The 18,659-nt window shown below is 44.6% G+C and overlaps 3 protein-coding genes across 3 annotated transcripts; 1 reads left to right on the top strand and 2 right to left on the bottom strand.

Annotated features, from left to right (window-relative positions):
- Window positions 1–12,392: 12,392 nt before the first annotated feature.
- On the bottom strand, window positions 12,393–15,118 carry LOC126567932 (sorting nexin-14-like). Its single transcript, XM_050224302.1, has 7 exons — window positions 14,931–15,118; window positions 14,728–14,860; window positions 13,800–14,652; window positions 13,453–13,741; window positions 13,145–13,384; window positions 12,898–13,079; window positions 12,393–12,817 (listed from the first exon to the last, which is right to left on the bottom strand). Exons 1-7 carry the CDS (start codon window positions 15,041–15,043, stop codon window positions 12,435–12,437), a joined length of 2,193 nt encoding a protein of 730 aa, XP_050080259.1. The 5' UTR covers window positions 15,044–15,118; the 3' UTR covers window positions 12,393–12,434.
- Window positions 15,119–15,296: 178 nt separating this feature from the next.
- On the bottom strand, window positions 15,297–15,912 carry LOC126568534 (peptidyl-prolyl cis-trans isomerase-like 1). The gene is made up of 2 exons (XM_050225028.1): window positions 15,818–15,912; window positions 15,297–15,748 (listed from the first exon to the last, which is right to left on the bottom strand). Exons 1-2 carry the CDS (start codon window positions 15,895–15,897, stop codon window positions 15,301–15,303), a joined length of 528 nt encoding a protein of 175 aa, XP_050080985.1. The 5' UTR covers window positions 15,898–15,912; the 3' UTR covers window positions 15,297–15,300.
- Window positions 15,913–16,535: 623 nt separating this feature from the next.
- On the top strand, window positions 16,536–18,410 carry LOC126568075 (protein aurora borealis). The gene is made up of 3 exons (XM_050224487.1): window positions 16,536–17,243; window positions 17,309–17,804; window positions 17,872–18,410. Exons 1-3 carry the CDS (start codon window positions 16,563–16,565, stop codon window positions 18,378–18,380), a joined length of 1,686 nt encoding a protein of 561 aa, XP_050080444.1. The 5' UTR covers window positions 16,536–16,562; the 3' UTR covers window positions 18,381–18,410.
- The last annotated feature ends 249 nt before the right edge of the window (window positions 18,411–18,659 follow it).

Raw genomic sequence — 18,659 nt, 5'->3', positions numbered from 1 at the left:
ACATCTCCACCATCAGCTATTTATACCACAAAACAATCAGTACTCAGAACGGTTGTGGCACATTTCCAAATCCGAAGGGAAAATGTATGACCCTGCTTTCCCCGGCTAGGTGTGATAATTAATAGCGTACCAGCGTATTCGTCCCTACTACGCAACCAGAAAATGTTTTCCCATAGAAGCATCAAAGTTGCCGACTATTGCGATTCAACCAAAAAAAAAAAAAAGAAGACGAGAGACGCCAAATGATTCACCGGGCCAAACTAAACGCCCACATCCCACAATCCGGTGGTAGTGGTGGTGATGAGGATGGCCAGTGGTTTCCTTTTGGGGTGAGGAAAATGTGGCTTTCCCTCCAACAACGATGAGTGGGACCGAAGCGTAAGAAACACAGCAGGGAAATCAGGCGTGGGTAAGCACTTCAGGGCAAAATTTGTCTGCTGTTGAGCGTTAATTAAGCTGGAAAATCCTCAAACACATACACACACACGTTTATGCATGCTCATTTTCACGTAACCGACCAACGTAACCGACGGGTTTTTGGTGGTTGAACGGAAAAAAGGTAACAATTTATCGACTGACCAGGGCATGACACTGAAAAATTAGCTGCCCTGTCGTGTGACCATGTGAGCATGGGCAGCATTATCACGTCATTTACACGTCGTCAACCATCAACCGGCCGGACCACACCACACCACATGCATGTATACACGCACACGTATATAGTGCCGAAGGCTCACATTTTTTTTCTATAAAAACTCAATCAATCGATATGCTTTCAATGGTGAAATTGACGTTCGTTTAAACTTCCAGTTAACACGCTCTACGTGGGTGTTATTCAATGTCAGCTTTTGAAGTGGTTTTCAGATTTTAACGGAAAAAATCCTTTAATTGAAGTGTTACATTTTGCTTGGAACAATGGATTAATATTGTGACACTTTTAATTGCATCTTGCAAGGATTGTGCTCCATTGCGCAGGATCTACCTTCGTTGGGTTTACGCCACAATTAAACTTTAAACCAAAAATATAAATTCTATTGGAAGTTTTCCTGTTTGACGACGAATTTCAATACACTTTTTTTTTGTCAAAAGTCAATTTTGAAACATGCCTTTGATGATGGCCCTTCCTTTAAACGACTTTCCAGTCGTTTAAAATATGCAATTGAAAACTTTCCAAATCAAGACTTCGAACTTCTTCAGGGTCGCTTTGATGTTTGCTGCCTTAGCAAAGTGTCTCTTCACACACTCAATGATAGGACCACCTGAAAAGTCATCATCTCTCACCTGTTGTAGTGTGTACAAGCGATATGATCAAACAATTTACCTCATTTGTATGCTAAACGTTTTCTAAAATGAAATCTAATTAGATCGATCGGGCTGACTAGCGTACGCTTTCGCGCCATAATTGTAAGGGAACGATTGGGAAGTGCTGTGGGATGCAGGAAAATATCGGGAAAGCATACAGGTTTGCTTATTTAAGGGACAAAGTGTCCCCCTGTGGTTGGTCGAATACTGCATTGCGGATGTTTTGCGTTTCTCCGTTCCCGTTCAATTTCCCGTTCAGTATTATGAGTCAGTCATTGTTGTAGGACGCCGTGTACTTTAATAATATACAATAAAAACACAGCAAGACCGAGCATTCCAACCATACTTTAGGATGTATATTTCAAGCATTTTCTTACGTGCACAATCAATGCACTTCATACTCTAACAGTTTAAACAACAACACGCATCAAGCCTGCACGTGCAAGAAAGCAGCTTAATGTTCCATCAAGAAGATACTCTTGCAACTGAGACTTTCCTTTCGTAAAGTACTAGGTGTTGACAACTTTTTTCCGACCTCGAGCTACACCATGTGGCAACACTTGCTCTACTATCATTGCAATTGCGACGCTCTGCTTGCCTGACCAGAATAATCAGTTTAGCACACGAACGATGCATTCGACTACTTCTTACAATGACTTAAGTCCTCAAGTGGCCCATCAGCACCTTCATCTTCGTCATCATACTCCGTCCGTTCGGATGTAGGTTTCGTTCGATGGCTATCGAGAAGTTGACCGTCGTCTCGTCGATTCTTGAACTGACTTTCACTATGCTCTTCAGTTGGTCACCCCTAAAGCGTACAAAGTAGTTCATTGAATGTGGTCATACAATTGATTTGCTACGAGCACGACGTGGCAAGGCAAAAGTTAAAGATACTCATACCATCAGTGAATTGCCGTCTTGTGAATGTAGGTGTCCTCTCCGTTTTCGGACCGCCGGGCAAAACGACAAGGACAACTGGCGGAAAGGATACATTAATTAGCTTCAGTATTCCAACCTCCACTAGCCGCGTCCCTTAATACGGAAAGTTCGGTACTCTCTCTCTCTCTCTCTCTCTCTCTCTCTCTCTCTCTCTCTCTACACAGCTTCATCCGCCGTACCAAACCACACACGATCGTTCTATCCTTCTTCACACATGCCACACGTGACCGTCATTGACCCTGCAAGGAATTCACTTGCGAGCCATCCTGTCGAGCCGCTTATGCGTGATGGGACTACCACACGTATATGTGTGTGTGTGTCGGCAAAGTAAATCGACCATATTGCGCCCACCGACCGCCTAATTTCTATCTGCTCCCATTTATCGCCCAGTCCAGGGTGTGGATAGTGTGCTAATTAATTGCCCCCCGGATCTGTTGGATTAATTAAAAAACAAACAACCATGCGCCTCCATCGTGTGTGTTTCACCCCGAACCCGCCACCCCGTGGTCCGGTTGGTCGATTTCGATGAAATTAAGTGCGAACAATAGGATTGTTTATTGTTTCAGTCAGAGTTGAACGATAGCAAGTGTCCGGGGCACTGCGGTATCCGAGTGCACCTGGTTTTGAAGAATCGGATGGTTTCCATCTTCGCGGAACCATGTTCGAATCGTCCGTGAGTTAACAAACGAGCACACACATACACAGTCGGCTCTCTGCTGGCACTATGATCCATCAAGTGAATCCAAGTGCGGACCGTCTTGTTGGGTGTTTCCCGTTAGCAGAATGTTTGGAGGAAATTTGACCGAAAACAATTATTTAAACAACACCCTCTCCCTCACTCTCCTTGTCTCTTCTTACCCCACGCACAGGGCGTTAGCCAACCGAAACCATCCGCTAAATCCGTTCCGTGAAAAGATTAATAATTATAAACGTTATTTTTGGTCCATTGTTGTGTTTTGGGAATGCTTTTCTTTGCTGCCTCCGTTTTGCTTCCCTTTTCTTACTGCTCCACAAGCTCTACCTTCAAATGATTTCCCATCCACTTGACTTGAAGCTTGCCCGGTGCATGAGAATACACAAATCTACAATAAAATCATTTCGAATGTGTTGTTGTGAGATGAAACGTTTCAACATACAATCAGGCCCACCCGTCCGTCCAAGCATGTAAATGCGCGCGGCAAAACCATCTGGAGTGCTAGCCTAAGCACTTCGAATACCGGCAGCAGGATTGCAGAAACAAAAAACGAAATTAAGCAAAAGCTGGTCGAAAGCAAACATCATCACACTAGCCTGCACACACATCCGGGGACCGGTACACAAGAAATGACATGTCCAAGATATTCATAACATGCTAATTTATTTTGATAAACATTAGTACGTACGAGCTGTTGGAGAACGTTTAGGAATTTTGGATGGACATTTTGGCTACATACACACTTGAACGCTTCAACGAACGCGCGTGGGTCGTATCCATTGGGCGACCAAGAAGGATTCCAAAATGTCTTCCCTTCCCGTTTGCCCGTTGACAAATGTTCAACAGGTGGACACGGTTGAGACGGTTTTCCGTTGCCGGTTGGGGCCAGTCCACATACACATACGCCGGACCGGACATTCGCATCCGCCGACTTGGGAAATGCTAAATTAGTTGCCCCGCAGCTAATTCCATGAATTAATAGACTCGAACGTTAAACGAAGTGCTGGAGATTAGTGTAAATTTGTGTCCTGAGATGCAGCTAAAGTGTCACTTGGCTGCGCCGCTTGGAGTGGCGGGCCCATTAAGCGTTATGTTTTTATTATATTTCATCTTTCGCAAACGATGCGTTATGACGGCGACTAATTTCGTTTTCACGCAAAACGAAACCGAAACAAATTGTACGGTGGATGGTGTTCCCTTGCGCTGTTCGCCAAAAAACTTTCCCCCTAAACACGTAACTCGATCGTTCTGTTCTAGGTTTTGGGTCTTTTTTTACATCGTTGCTTTAAGGATTCACTTGAAAGCTGCTACTGAGCTCGCGAGAAGTGATTAAGAAACTTTGCCAACGCCTCGTGATCATCATAAAGCCATGTAAGAGGAAAAATGTTGATAGTTTTCCTGCTCGTGGCATGGCACAAAACCCTACCGAACACCGTAACTGTCAAGAAGCACACAAGAAGCAAACCGTTCATTGTAAGCGCGTATTGCAACGCAGTTGTGCTAGTTTGACATACTTTTGATAGTTTTGCTTCTACTTGACTTTTAAGTTGGAAGTTCTCACGATCCGATTACGCGAGTACGCCACCAGGCGACGGTTAACAGCGTACAACTTTGGACCCTGTCTGCCAGCCTTTCTCGTGCGCCATGTAAAAAGAATAAAAAAGAACTCGATGTTAATTTTACAACTGATTTGTTTTCTCTGCTTTTGTCATTTTATTCTCCCCCAGGATACAATCGGCAAAGTTCGAGTAGCTCCAGCAGAGTGGCTCTTGGCAATTGCACTAACGATCAGTGCCTGATGTACTCGGCCTACAAAAAAGACGCTTGTACTTGGCCCCGAGTTCGACAAACATTCTTGTCACGGATACGACCAGCAGTCTACCATTTCTACACGCGTCCGTAGAAGTCAGGGAGCAGTAAAGCGATTCCGTCCCGTTTCCCACGGAACACACAGACACACGTAGACAACATGGAACGATGGAAAGTGTGTAAGTTTTATTAAACCTTCCATGCATACATTTCTACCATTCCATTCCATATTTTCCCTACTCACTGTAATTGTGGAACCAGCGTGGAACCAGGATCGACGGAACTTGCTCTATTTCTTTCGCCAGCGTATGAGCTAGCGTGGGGAAGGTTTCCTTCGTATGAACAAACTTTTACCATATAAACCAGAATAATCAGCATCATATGTTTGTGCGATGGAATGATAGACATACTCTGAGGAGAGCGACAGTTGCGACGTTGTAGGAAAGCGTACGAAATATGTTATGAAGGCATTACCAATTTATGTGCCGTGTAGTTTGGCAAATTCTTGTAATATTTAGCCCAACATTTACTGTACTCCAGATTGATGAAAATGATCCCGAGCGTAATGTGGGGCATCTCTCCCTCCCTCTCTCTTTCTCCCTCTCCTCTGAACTGCCATAATTATCACTGAGCATTCTGACATCCGTAAAACCGGTGATGAAGGTAATGTGATATTCCCATTATGACCCAAATATTCTGTATACTCCCGGTTTTCTGCCACTGACAGCGGGGGTTCGGTACATCTGTTTCATGAATAATATTCTTAATAAAAAGGTTCCAACCACTCACACCCCAAAGGCACACATACGCGGTCGACAACACCCTTGCCGGTTTTGACAAACATACACCGACCATACCTGCTGGTTGTCTGTGGTGACAAAGCAAGACACGCTTAGTGTACTTTTCCCCGGTTTTCCCTAAACATTGGCGTAGGACACTGGGGAGAGAATTAAAATTTTAACCGCACCATTTAACCACACCAAAATGGTATCAGTTTTATGCAAAGCAAGCAAGTCCTAGTACATTGTGACTGTCGTCAACGGAGACGGACACATGTATTCACGATGCTCATTTCCTGTCCATTTTTTGTGGCAAGTGGTACTGGAAATTGGAACCGAGAACACTCAAGTGTAAAAATAAAAGGGCAACGGTACATCGAAAGCAATGAATGCGACACTGATTTTGATGAAATTGCATTTTACCGAACTTCCCATGCGTGATGTTCCGGAGGTTTCGCGAGGTCTCCCGATGAGTGCTGTGCCGTCCATTCGCGCATAATTGCTACGCACTTGACCGTAAACCATCTGCAAATGCAAAACCATCTGCAAAATGAAATACCAAACAATAGTCGTTACTGACGACGCTGATGAAATCAATTCAACTTTCTTCTATTGTTCTGTTTGTTGTTCTCTTTTCCGAAATTCTTTTTCCCACGACCTTTCAGCAGTGCGTTTTTTTTTTTTATTTTTAGTATGTCTCGGCAGTCTCGAAGCACAATTACAATGTATTTCTCTCTTGTCCCTTCGAGCCACACGTGGCAATCATTTTCATATCCTTTTCCAAGGGAATCCGTGCGCCGTGCGGTACGCTATTTGTGTTTAATTAAAATCGAGCTTCAAAGCGCTCGATGAAATTGAGTTTTGACCCCATGGGACAACGATGGGGTGGAGCAATGCCGATAATCGACTGCATCTGATGAGCACTTGGGTGCACAACTGCAACACGCCGATGCCCATGCAGTGCCTGCAGTGCCACATAAGAAAGACAAAGATGCGCACTGGAGAACGATAACGTATCAAAAAACGCAGGTTGAACCTTTACCGTGGGCAGTTGACTGATAGATAGCACCTGTTTGGCAAGAGGATCGTTTCGTAGGATTCAAAAACCTTTTTTCCCCCTATTTGCTACTTGACATGTCAAACATTTCATCATCATCTCCTTCCGTGCTAGGATGCAAAGTACATACAATAAAGTGCTTGTCATTGGGAGTCATCCGGCGCTTAAACGAACCGATTGATCGCGGTTCACCGTATGCAGCGCGTCACCAACGCGTCACGTGGAATCCCACCGGCTTGATGAAGCGGATAAACCATCGTACATGATGTAATTAAAACGTCCAACACTGAAGAAACTGCCTTTACAGTCCCATGCGTCGGCATCCGGGTACATTGTAGTCCTTGCATCGGAACAAAAGCAACACACTGCATTGGGTGGAAAAGGTCACGGAAAATCGATGAATGAATTGATCCCACAAAGCCCTGGAAAGTAAATTGCCACCGGTCAGGATCAGCAGTCTCCCACTACGTTCTGTGGTTCGTTCCACACCGGCACAAAGAGTTGGGAGGCATTCTATCTCGCGTTTTTTTTATTTATTTCTTGTTTCCCGTTGCCACGTTTTCATCGCGCTCGTTCCACCAGTCAATGGCGGAAGGACTCATCGTTCAGTCGTCCCACTTTCTCGACTCCCGGAAATCGGCCAGTCGATCGTTAATACCAACGCCGCAAAGTTGGTGTGCGCTTCCGACAGGTGTCGACGTATGACACCGACTTACAGCCACTCGAGCACCCATCTCAACAGCACGGGTTTACCCGTTATATCGGCCGCTTGGTTCTAATTCTGGTGCTTCAATTAATCTGCTGCGCTCGAGCACACACACACCGCGACCTCGAACGGGTTGTACACTCTCGCACGCTCGGGACACGGTTCCATCGGTACAATCTTCATTCATAAAAATAAAAGCAACCCGGTACCTTCTCTGTAGCAGCTGAGTTTCATTCATTAGCGAGACTCGGCTGAAAAGCCTCGCCTTGTAGGACTCGAACAGCGTACCGCTCCACGATACGCTTGTTCTATCCCGCAAGATCCCCATTCGCCAAATCCTGCCCAAGGAAAAGCGTTTGCGTAACAGAAAGTCAAGGGAGCAGGGACTCAGTGGGAGTGGATTTAAATTCTGTACTCCCATTACACCAACACCTTCTGCTCTCTGGCATCTCGAGGCAGCCGAGGCGGGAAAGAGATCGAGCAATCGTCATAAGAGCGAAATTTAGAAGATCACTTTCTACATAACCAACGAGGGTGGATGATGAAAATAATTTTCCCCTTTAAGAACTGTACGCCCATGGACACACACATACATACCTAGAGCGCGACATGAGCCGCGTAAATCTTAGGGCGGTAAGAATGTCCTCAGTCCCCTATCGTACTCCGAACTCCTTAGAAAAGCAGTAGCGGTGTCCGCAAGGCGGCCGGATGTGTGGATTTATAATTAGATGCCATAATTTTTATACGTACGCAGTGTGTGTCTGTGTGCCGCCGGAGGACACATTTGTCGTTGGTTCATGCTGGCACTAACGGCCAAAGCGATTGCAATTGGCACTCGGCAGGAAGTGACACGTATCAGGAAGTGTTTCTCCCAGAACATAACACCGTTGGAATGATTATAGTTTTCCTTGCAGTTGGCGCTCGTAAGAAATTACAAGGCAAGCAAGATCATTAAAAGTTAACGCTTTGATAATTTGCTTTGTGTTAATTGAATTTTACAAACAAAGGCGACAACTTCAGTTACTTTGTGTAACTTTGTTGAAATGCTTTTGTGTCCAGAGCTATGTGTAAATTTTGTTTTTATGGTCTTAAAGGCTTGATGTGATGATATCTTAAGATTTCCCGGAATTAATATGAATATTTGTTTGGCAATCGATGAAGTTGGTTGTACTATAATGAATATACGCATAAAAAGCAAGCTCAAAACACATTTGCATATTTGCAAGCCATCTGTCGATTGTTATTTGATTCCGTGTGCCAAATCACAAAATTCCTTTCCTCATCACGTAATCCGCAAACACTGACTGGCGATGAATAATGATCTCACGCACCGAAGAAAAACAGCACAAAATGGCACGCTTTTCACACGCATTGCCATGTTAGGTTCCTTCAGCTTCGTAAGATACATGGTAAGAAGGAATAAAGCAATGGATTCGGTTCTATTTTTTTCTTCTTTCCTTTCTCCTACTCACCACCTTATCTCATCGAGGAAGCTGTTTTTCATTTTCCTCCACCCCGGAAGGCAAGATGAAACAGACGCGAATTTTTGCCAAATCATATGTAGAGACTCAAAACATTCACTCATTGCTGGCACAAATCTCCGACAAATAAATCTCGGCATAAATAAAGCACGAAGCTCGGAAAGGGCGCCCCTTTTCGCAAGATGTGGTTGATAAATTAAATGGAATAATTTTTCAAAACTCAACCATGCTGTTCCTATCACCACCGCAAACCAGCGAACCCCATGCGGTTTTCTCAGCTCCAGCCAAGCGCAAGAATCATTCCGAAGATGATCGACGATTTCGGTTACGTTTGTGCGTCAGGCAAGGGAACCAAACCTTCTTCCCACAATTTGAAGTTTTTCCCACAATTTGAGGCAAGCAAGGAGACAAAGGAGTGTTACGAATCCGAACCGAATCACCGAAAAGCTGTCTCGACTTTCTGGTTTGGGTCATTCATTCCGGTTCGCTTCCAGCGCCAATTGGCAGGGCGCAATGTAACACCATCAAACACAATTTCTTCTCGCATAACCGCACAAACCGCGCGAAAAGAGCTCACAATGTGTGAAAAATGATAAATTACTCGACTCCGTCTGACGGGAAGAAAAAAAAAGGCGCGCGCGAAGAAATTTTGGGAAGTCACTACCCGTTGAGTTTCGGCGAAATCGAAAGTGATGGCGAACCCGGTTATCCTTATCCGGGGACGGCGGCTTTTTGCGGCCAGAATCCTTTCTGCTCAATTGCTATCGGAATTGCTTTTTTATTTTCTTTTCGCTTGTGAGTTTTCTCCTCTTTCGATTGCAGAATACCTTCGAACATCTTGACAGTGACGGTTATGTTCGGTTTTTTATTAAACCAATCCAAATTCTTGTTATAAAAAATTTATTGTTTTGATATAAAAATTTCGAGACGTACATTTGGACTTTTGGAGTCTGATTTGGAGTTCCTCTGCATGGTTTCAAACCCTTGGTTCGATAACTGATGCAATAAAATCCGTTTATTCCCGCCAAAGCAGGACCGACAGGCCGGAAATACATTAAACCAATGTGAAACAGGGTACTGTGTCGCTTGATTGATCTTTCGGCGGAAATCAAAGACACACGCTCGAAATGAAGGTCTATTGGTCAAGGTATTTCATCGGTCAACTTGCTACCATACCCCAGCCAACCATCGATGGTTTGCAGGCCATGCAATATATCTGATATATTTTGCTAACCTTTACTGGGCGGGATTGACTATATTTGACAGCTTTTGAATTAGTTTGTGATTGATAGAAAGGAATGATGGGCCAAGGCGAGTGGATTCCAATGATCCCAACGATTGGCTTGATCGAAAATTTCAAACAAACTGCTTACCTTTGGCAGCTAAAAAAAAGTAGTAACATAAAATGGTGTAGGCTGTAGAGCGTAACGTAGATCTTAGTCCAAATGGATATAAATGGAACACAGCAATTCGATGGAAACATTTGGAAATGAAAGAAATCAAAGCGACCAATCGATGTGTTCAACCACGCTAGCCAGCTAAAATCGGACCTGTACTTGTTGATCCGTGGTCCGTGTGCTGGGTATTCAGGTTCACACTCAGGGCACCAGACAGTTTTCTCACTACGTTATCGAAACCGTTTGCCTAAAATTAAAACACTGTGTAAACATACTTTTTCATGGCAACACATAAAACAGAAACAGCCCCCGGTCGGACGGTGAGTGCATGTGTTGCTGTTGCGGCATCTTCCCTCACTCGTGCTCACTGCTCACGGGGACGTTCTCTAATCGTGCTCTTTCCGTCACTGTTTTTCACCTTTCATCGCTTTCAATTTCCCACCACCCGAAGAGGGTGGTGCGGCAACACCCGGCGAAATGGCTCAAAAGGAGCGAATCCCCAAATGGATGTGCCTCGCCGGGATGGTCGAATACCGAATGACTTCATTTATCTCACATAACACCACAGCAATCATCATCAAATTCAATAATCGCTTACACATTCTCATCATCCGGTCCGAAAACACACCGAACGGGACCGGTGTGCGGGAGATCTAGAGGAAGTAGATCAGCGCTCCTTTCCACAACCCGAGAAGTCCCTGTGAAACTAGAGATTAGACGGCACTTCTACGTAACATCGTTTTCCGAACCCAACCTTTATTTTTATTTTTTTTTTTTGGGTTGGCCATTTGGGTGTCATTCAACGAACCATTACGTATGCCGCTTTGGGGCCCGTCTGTAGGAGAGCCCCGAGTTCCAACTCCGAGCCACGTCAGGCTGAAGTACATTAAATATACATAAAACCATCAGCACAGGTCTTCAGATCTAGCTTTTACGGCTTTCCGACCACTCGTGTGTCTCATGCCTCGTGTGCAGATTTCCTAGCAGTCTGTCATTGTAAATCACTTTACATAAAATTATTACAAAAATTTTATACAACAGAATGCAACATTTTAATCAAGTGCCTAACATTTTCTACCACAACGAATGTGACCCAAACAAGTGTACATTCTTAATGGCTACAACATCTCGATTACCAAAAACCCATTCATCATTCCGGGAGCGAACAGCACCTCCCTCGAGAGTCCAATCTGTGCAGTAACTGTCCCGCCCGTACAGTAAAATGCGATCGTAAATAATCTAGAAACCGTTCTCAGAACTCGGCTTTAAGATGCATTTTTCTTTGCTTACATATTGGGGATTTCTCATGCACTCAACAAATCGTCTTTTCTGTTTGCTTTCTTTCCAGAGATCAGAGAGACCTATCCTTCGTTTATGGGCACCCGTTAGACATAACAATAACGTTTAAAGGAATCCTATGCTGCTGTGGGTGTGCACTCCCGATGCTCGTAAAAAGTAAAAGTAACAGCCCATCCCGTGAGACGAGCGCTGCCGTGCGCTACTACCAGAGTTCCCCAAGTCCCGGATTGGTGACGCATTCTATTGCCCACAAACCCCGAGTCCGGATGACTTGTAGAGAGAGGCTGACCACATTCTTTCAAGATGCCACAGAGTGACAGTTTTATAGGAATTTCTTACCTTCTTTCCCTTTCTATCTCTTTCTTTACAGCATCCCCTCATCGAACCATAAACGTGGAAATATCGAATGATTTCAAACATACACATTAAGCATGACCACATGCATGCAACAGGAGCAACGTATGCGTCGACGATTTGTGACCAGTTAACGCTCACTAGGAACGAAGGCGTGATCGATGGCACGTGGAAGGAGTTAATTAATGGCATACTCGTGCGACACTTCAATGATGCCCTGACACTGGTTCATGTTGGGCATCCAAAGGAATGCAAACACAGTTGGAAATATGCTCACAAATTACTGATTAGATTAGTGATCACCGAGTGTAGCGTTTTTTTGTTTTCACAGTTTTGTTGTAATTATGGGCTTTGTTTGAAGACATTCGAACAATCGTGCTTTTGGCCGATTTGTCTTTTCCTGCTTACTGCCGGTAGTTTTCGAAATCCTTCGACAGCAATCAGAAAAAGACGCCTCGGTCAGTAAGCTTCCGTCGAGAATCCGTGTCTGGATGGTAAATAAATATTTTTCGATGCAAATGTAACAATGTCTGCGATTTCTTCACAATATTTCGTTACAGAATATTTTTATTCGTTACTGCCAGAGAGCCTCATACGTTGATTTACCACAACTAATCCTAACCACTCGGAGATTCGTCAAACTCCGGGTACATCTCCGCTAGCAGAATATCAAATAGGCAATACATTAGATGCTTGTTCAGCACCGGTGACTGCAACACATCGGCTACATTGCCCAGTCCCCGGCGTAGGTCTTCCAGCCGCTTTCGAGCCTCTTGCTGTCGTTTCAATAGCATTGCCGGAGTGGGTTCCGGCTGCTTCCGGAGAAATACGTGCTCGCGTAGCAGATTAATGAGGAAAGCCAATCGACTCTCTTTTAGCCCTGCCCGTATCAGCTTCGCAGTGAGGGAATTGATTAGCGTGTCGACGGATTTGCGGGATACGCAGCAAAATGCCAGCGCCAAACGGACGATTATGAAAGGCGCGTTGAGTACTTTGACCACTGTGGTGAGAAACGAAAGAAATAAATGGAATTTTTACCATTTTTCACTATAGTAATAAGGCAGTTTTCGGTGCACATACGAATATAAACGAAGCATTGCGATGGGCCACGTACGCTGTGTGACAGTAGTGTTGTAGTGTGAGTATTTTTGGAAGCCTTTTTCAGCTCGAACAAATCTCCGAATACGATGCTTTGGCCGGGAATTTTGCTTCTCTTCTTAATCGGTTCCTTCTCCAACACAACGTCCTCTCCAATGTCAGGACTAGAGGGAAAGATCAAATGTCAAATGTTTTCATACCAATAGAACTCCGCCAATGAAGATTGTACCTTTGCTCGATGGAATGCATAAAAGTAGTCATAAAAACATCCAAACTTTGGCCCTTCTCTTTGCGAAGCTTTTGCGTCACAGAATTGTAAATATTGTTGCTCGGATGGACATCGTTCAACGCGTCCCAAACCGTAGGTGACTCGGTGGCTTCGATGGGTGCACCGTCAACGGCGCCTCGGATGACTTCCTTGAACTTGGAGCTAAATTTTGTACTGGTCCCACTGATTCCATCGCTTCCTCTACAATAATAAAAAGACAATATCTCATTCGAAAATTGAATAATTCTAAAAACGTGTTTCCTTTTTACCGTTTATCATATGGTTCGCGTATTTCCCGTCCTCCGTAAACCAAGGTAAAGTATTCGGACGTTTTGCTGAATTGTTTGAACCATTTCTCTTCCAGCTTCAACCGCACACGATCGTGTGCTTCCGTGAGTGTACTGACCGAGGTTGTATCTTCACTGCCAAGTAGACTGCCGGTCGATTTCACCATAGACTGATATTTGAGAAACAATTTTTCTGACTGCTGGTGCAATGAAGACAATTTCGTGGGGTCCGTAGTGATGTGGGGATCCTCTAGCTCTCTGTTTAAGTTATCTACAATCGAAATGTGACAGTAGAATAGCGCCAACCTTCGGTTTGGTCTTGTTCTTACCAACATCCAAATAAAACTGCAACAGCTCTACCGAACCTTCCTTGATCAGAAACTGCATAAAATAATACAGCTTGTCCTTATCTTCCCATAGAATCTCTTGCGCGACACTTATCTCCACGCCGCACTCAATCTTTCGTAAACTGCGACCAACAAAATCGCCCAAAATTTCTACCTTTTCGTGGCCTTGTTCTTTAGCCCCATCCGTCGCTTTACGGGACGCGTCCTTCACGCGCTTATCAGTGGCAATTATGATGAGTAAATTTATCAGATTCGGATCGGCGATAACATCCATTATTGGTAACAGCACCCAGAATGTCAGCAACTCTTTGATAAGGTTAAAGAAAATCTTGCAACTCGTATTCTCCGCCGTAAAAAGCCTAGGTATAAGCACTTTGGCTACACCGCGCAAATAGTTCAACTCTGCCCCGCGGTTCAAAACTGCCGGATGGATCGGGTACTCATCTATGACGAACGTTTTGGCCAATTTGTCCATTGGAACGTGATCCACGAGTAGCATTTTGGCAATGATTTCGTAGTGTATGAAGACGGTCGGAAGCAACCGATTCATTATCACTCCCGGTGCATCGATTTCCTTCGCTCTAAGCACTAGCCGACAAAGTGCATCCCGGAGGGTGGATTTCAGGTGATACAGGAACTCTTCGTCCGGTGTTACCTGGTTGTACCAGCTGCGAATAAAATTGTCCAGTATGTGCGTAAAAAACCTATCGATGGCCTCGTCTAGTGGACGATCGATCAAAAATCCTTGCGATGGTTTCGGAACCAGCACGTTGCGGTTATGCCGCGGACAACGGTCATTGCCACAGACGTCGCACTCGTGCTGATTGGATCCATCCTGCAAGAGGAGAAGAATCATTTTCGCTTATCAACGCTAAACCAATCTTCCTACAGGTAAGCGAAGGAAACCTACGTAATCCTTGAAGCCAAAGAAATCTTTTGCCTTCTGTATGTATCTCCCGAACGTGTCCTTATGGTTTAGTACAAATACTGCCGCGGCACAGCCATTGATGAAGAACAGCAGTATCGTCAGACCGATGATAGAACTGTGACGAAAATTAGCGAATTTATGATTTTATTACTGTGATGGTCACGAAATCAGACCCTTTCGCATACCTGAGATACAGTGTGCTGATCAGTGCAGCAACCAGCACGGCAGCAGCAACAACACGAGCGATATCATCTTGGTAAAATTTTAACAACACTTCCTTTACATGATAAAACAGCATGCTCCTCAGCTGAGAATGAAGTACTCGATGAATGTAGACGTTCTTATCACTGCGTGCAAGCGTGCACAAGATGAATTTTACCACAATACAAACAGATAACTAAATTCCACACAAACAATCTGCATTTGCCTTCGTTTGACGTTTCCAGTCAGCTGTTTGGCGTTGCTGCTCCAGATCGATGTTTGTAAACATTCTCTACGCAGCCACAAAGTACGCAGCCACATTTGATATTCGATAAAAAGAAATGCGCGTTTATTTTAGTATTTTTCCACCTTTCCTTTCACAATTTTCACCGGCTCTACCGGCCGATCATTTTTGTCAGTTTCGACCAATCCTATTCTTTTTACCACCTGCATTCCCGTGTGGATCCGGCCAAAAATGGTGTGCTTACCATCGAGCCACTGCGTTGGACCGAGTGTGATGAAAAACTGTGAACCATTCGTATCAGGACCCGAGTTGGCCATCGACACAATCCCAGCGCCGGTGTGCTTTAAATCGCCGTGAATTTCGTCCGCAAATGTGGCTCCATAAATTGATTGTCCACCGCGGCCGGTTCCGGTCGGATCGCCGCCCTGCACCATGAAGTCTCTTATAATTCGATGAAATTGCGTACCATTGTAATAGCCGCGGCGTGCTAGTTCAGCAAAGTTTCTGCAGGTATTAGGTGCATGCTTCCAGTACAATTCGATCGTAATTTCGCCCATCCTGGTGGAAGAGTAAGAGGAATGGTTGATGGGCTTGTTTGCTATTTGGTGCTTCTTCGACGGTACTAACGTGGTCTCAAATGCGACGAAGTGGGGCTGCCACAGCTTGTCTGGAATACCTCCGGAATTTGTTGATTGAACAGCAAGCATTTTGAATTGTGCTTCACGTTTAATTAATGGATGCAAAGTCGCGTCTGTTTTTTCTTTATTTTTTTTAATCCCAAAAATAAACAAGTTGACCGGCTGTCAGCAAATGTCACACGGATGCACACTGGTAGAGGTCATTCTATCAGAATTTTTATTTATTTTTTTATTCTCATACTGTTATCAGAACTATAAATATCGGTTTATTATATGCCTTTGATTCACCAATGTTTTCGAAACGAATACTTAGAACATTTCATAAAACCCGTTTTTAATTATTTAATTTAAAATAGACCGTTGTCACGACACTTTGACCTGCGCTCGAAGCACACTGTCCACGCACGGACTGTCATCATTCCCTTTTCAGAGGGAAAATCTGTTGACGGTTTTCCTTTTTCAAATCAAACGAACAAATCCGAGCCAGTGGCCGGGTCAGCGGCGGCAGTGTTTCAGTCTTTACAATCCCAACTGTGATAGCATTAACATACTCCACAAAATGTGTTAATAATCGTGTGTTTGTACCTTTCTTACTATGATTTATCTTCTACTAAACGCCCTTGCTAACATCCAGTGCTTTTTAACATTGTTTCGCTTGCTGACAACCCTTTAACCCGCGTCGTAGTACGGTCGGCATCCCCGGGAAATACGTGTGTTTAACTTGCTCTTAAAGCATGGAATCGGAAGGCTTTTTAACTCCGCGAAAGCTAATTCAAAGTGCTCTTGCCCGCACATCATCCCGTACATCGATGGCTTCTTCGCCATCGGTAATGGCAGTAAGGACGCCGACGTCACTGTCACGGAACAGCTCCAGCAGCTGTAACACCACCACCGGCAGTCGGTTCAATCTGCTACCTGTGCTCCAGACGCCTCCTTCGCGCATTTTTAAAGGTCGCATCGTCAATCCCTTCGAACCGCACCTGACCGAAAGGTTTCACCTGCCAATGATCGGAAGCCCTTCACTGTTCCAGCGTCCCAGCACCCCGAATAACAGCAGCATCACTCAGTTCGAGTGGACGATTGACGAAGTGTCCTCGCTAGGGCCGGCAAACGTAGAGCCGCACGAAACACAATTCATCGAAACGCCAGACCCGGTCGCGGAGGCTCGTGTACAAGCGGCAATCAGCACCTACTTTAAGGAGCACAGTATAGTGCCCAGTCCCATCGACTGTCCTTTAAGAAATCAGAAAATCCTTCTTTCAAAGGACTCCATCAACACCACGTCCTCAGCTAGTGGGACAGGACAGGCTAAACGAAAGCATCGCGATGGAATATGCCAAACCGTACTTTCTTTCCCACCCAAACTTCCCCAGGATGTTGAGGATATGCTGCAAAAATATCTAACATACAACGAGGTACGTAAACAAGGTAAAGGTGAAGGAAAGATTAAAGCAGCCATAAAAACAAAGCTTTTTTACAGGATCAACAACAGAAGCATGATGTCTCGCTGGACGTTTCGTCTGCCAGCAGCATTGATCACGACGCTCGAGATGCTTCTTTGCGTCGTAAGCTGTTCAACACATCCGCGGCCATCGACGACCGGGACAGTGACAGGAGTGGTACAAGTCGGTATGGAAATTCTATAGATGATTTCGATCTGCGAGCCCTAAGTCCAGCACCGCAATCACCGGAAGTGGTTGTAGTTCAGGAAAAAGCGAGCGAACAAGACCTGAAACGCTCACGATACTATGGATCGCAGGAAATGCTGAACCATGTTCTGGAGAGCGATGCCGATAGCTCATTCGGTGCGCTTTCACCCATTTCAAAGAGCTTAGCCAGCATATCTCCTATCGATGCACTTGAACAGCACAATTCAGACGCGGATGCAATTTACCGCAGCACGCCAGAGCCTTCCACCACATTCCACAGCGAAAATTTGTCGGTGGAGCTGAACGAAAGCCGGCAACATATGAGCGGTAAGCAATCACAGAGTTCACAGGTATGAGATCCAACAGGAATTAATGACCGATTTGCCTTTTTAAGGTTCCATAAAGCATACCGAACTGACCAACGTGCTGGCGGAAGCGAATCTATCGAACGATGGTGAAAGGAGTCATGCCCTTTCATCCCAATCTTTTGATTGCTCTCAGATGACGCATCACTCCACCACTCCGTTGCGTGGCTACCGAAGGAAGGAAAATCGCCGAACAAACCGTAAGAATTTGTCCCAATCATTTCTGCAATTTTCTGACAAGGATCCTATCGAAGAAAGTATTTCCACGACAGATACTGATTCCGACCTGCTTGTTAAGCGAAATATGGCAACGAAAGCTTTATCCCCAATTAAAGAAATAGCTGGTCTGTCGGATAGTGTTCTGCGTAGCGTAAATTTCTATCGCACCGATAGCGGATTCAATGAGGAAAGCCATTGTAACGATTTTGTTCACGAACTGTCCGACGTTTCAATGCTTTCTGAAGATTTCTCAAACACTCCGGGAAGGAAGAGGCAGGAAGCGATCCCTGACGCCTGTCCCGTTGACTGTAGGCAATGATAGTTCCTCGGATTTAAGACTGTAAAAAAGGCAACGCGATCGTAAGTCCTAATTATGTTGTAGATCGAAATCAAAAACTGTTTCGGCCAACTGACTCTAGCAAAATTCATACCTGATGATAGCTCAATTCTGTTCGCAATATTTAGATAACAATTTTACACAATTACAATCGATTTTAACGAAAAGTGCCGAACTGTGAGAGAGTGTTGAAAGAGTGCGATAAATCGTAGAGCATTGAAGAGAAATTTTTTTTAACATTTACGCAGGTAGAACACATTT

Source organism: Anopheles maculipalpis, chromosome 2RL (assembly GCF_943734695.1).
Source record: "Anopheles maculipalpis chromosome 2RL, idAnoMacuDA_375_x, whole genome shotgun sequence".
NCBI classification, from domain to species: domain Eukaryota; kingdom Metazoa; phylum Arthropoda; class Insecta; order Diptera; family Culicidae; genus Anopheles; species Anopheles maculipalpis.
The sequence above is the reverse complement of the archived record's forward strand: the minus strand, read 5'-3'. Positions and strand labels throughout refer to the sequence as shown.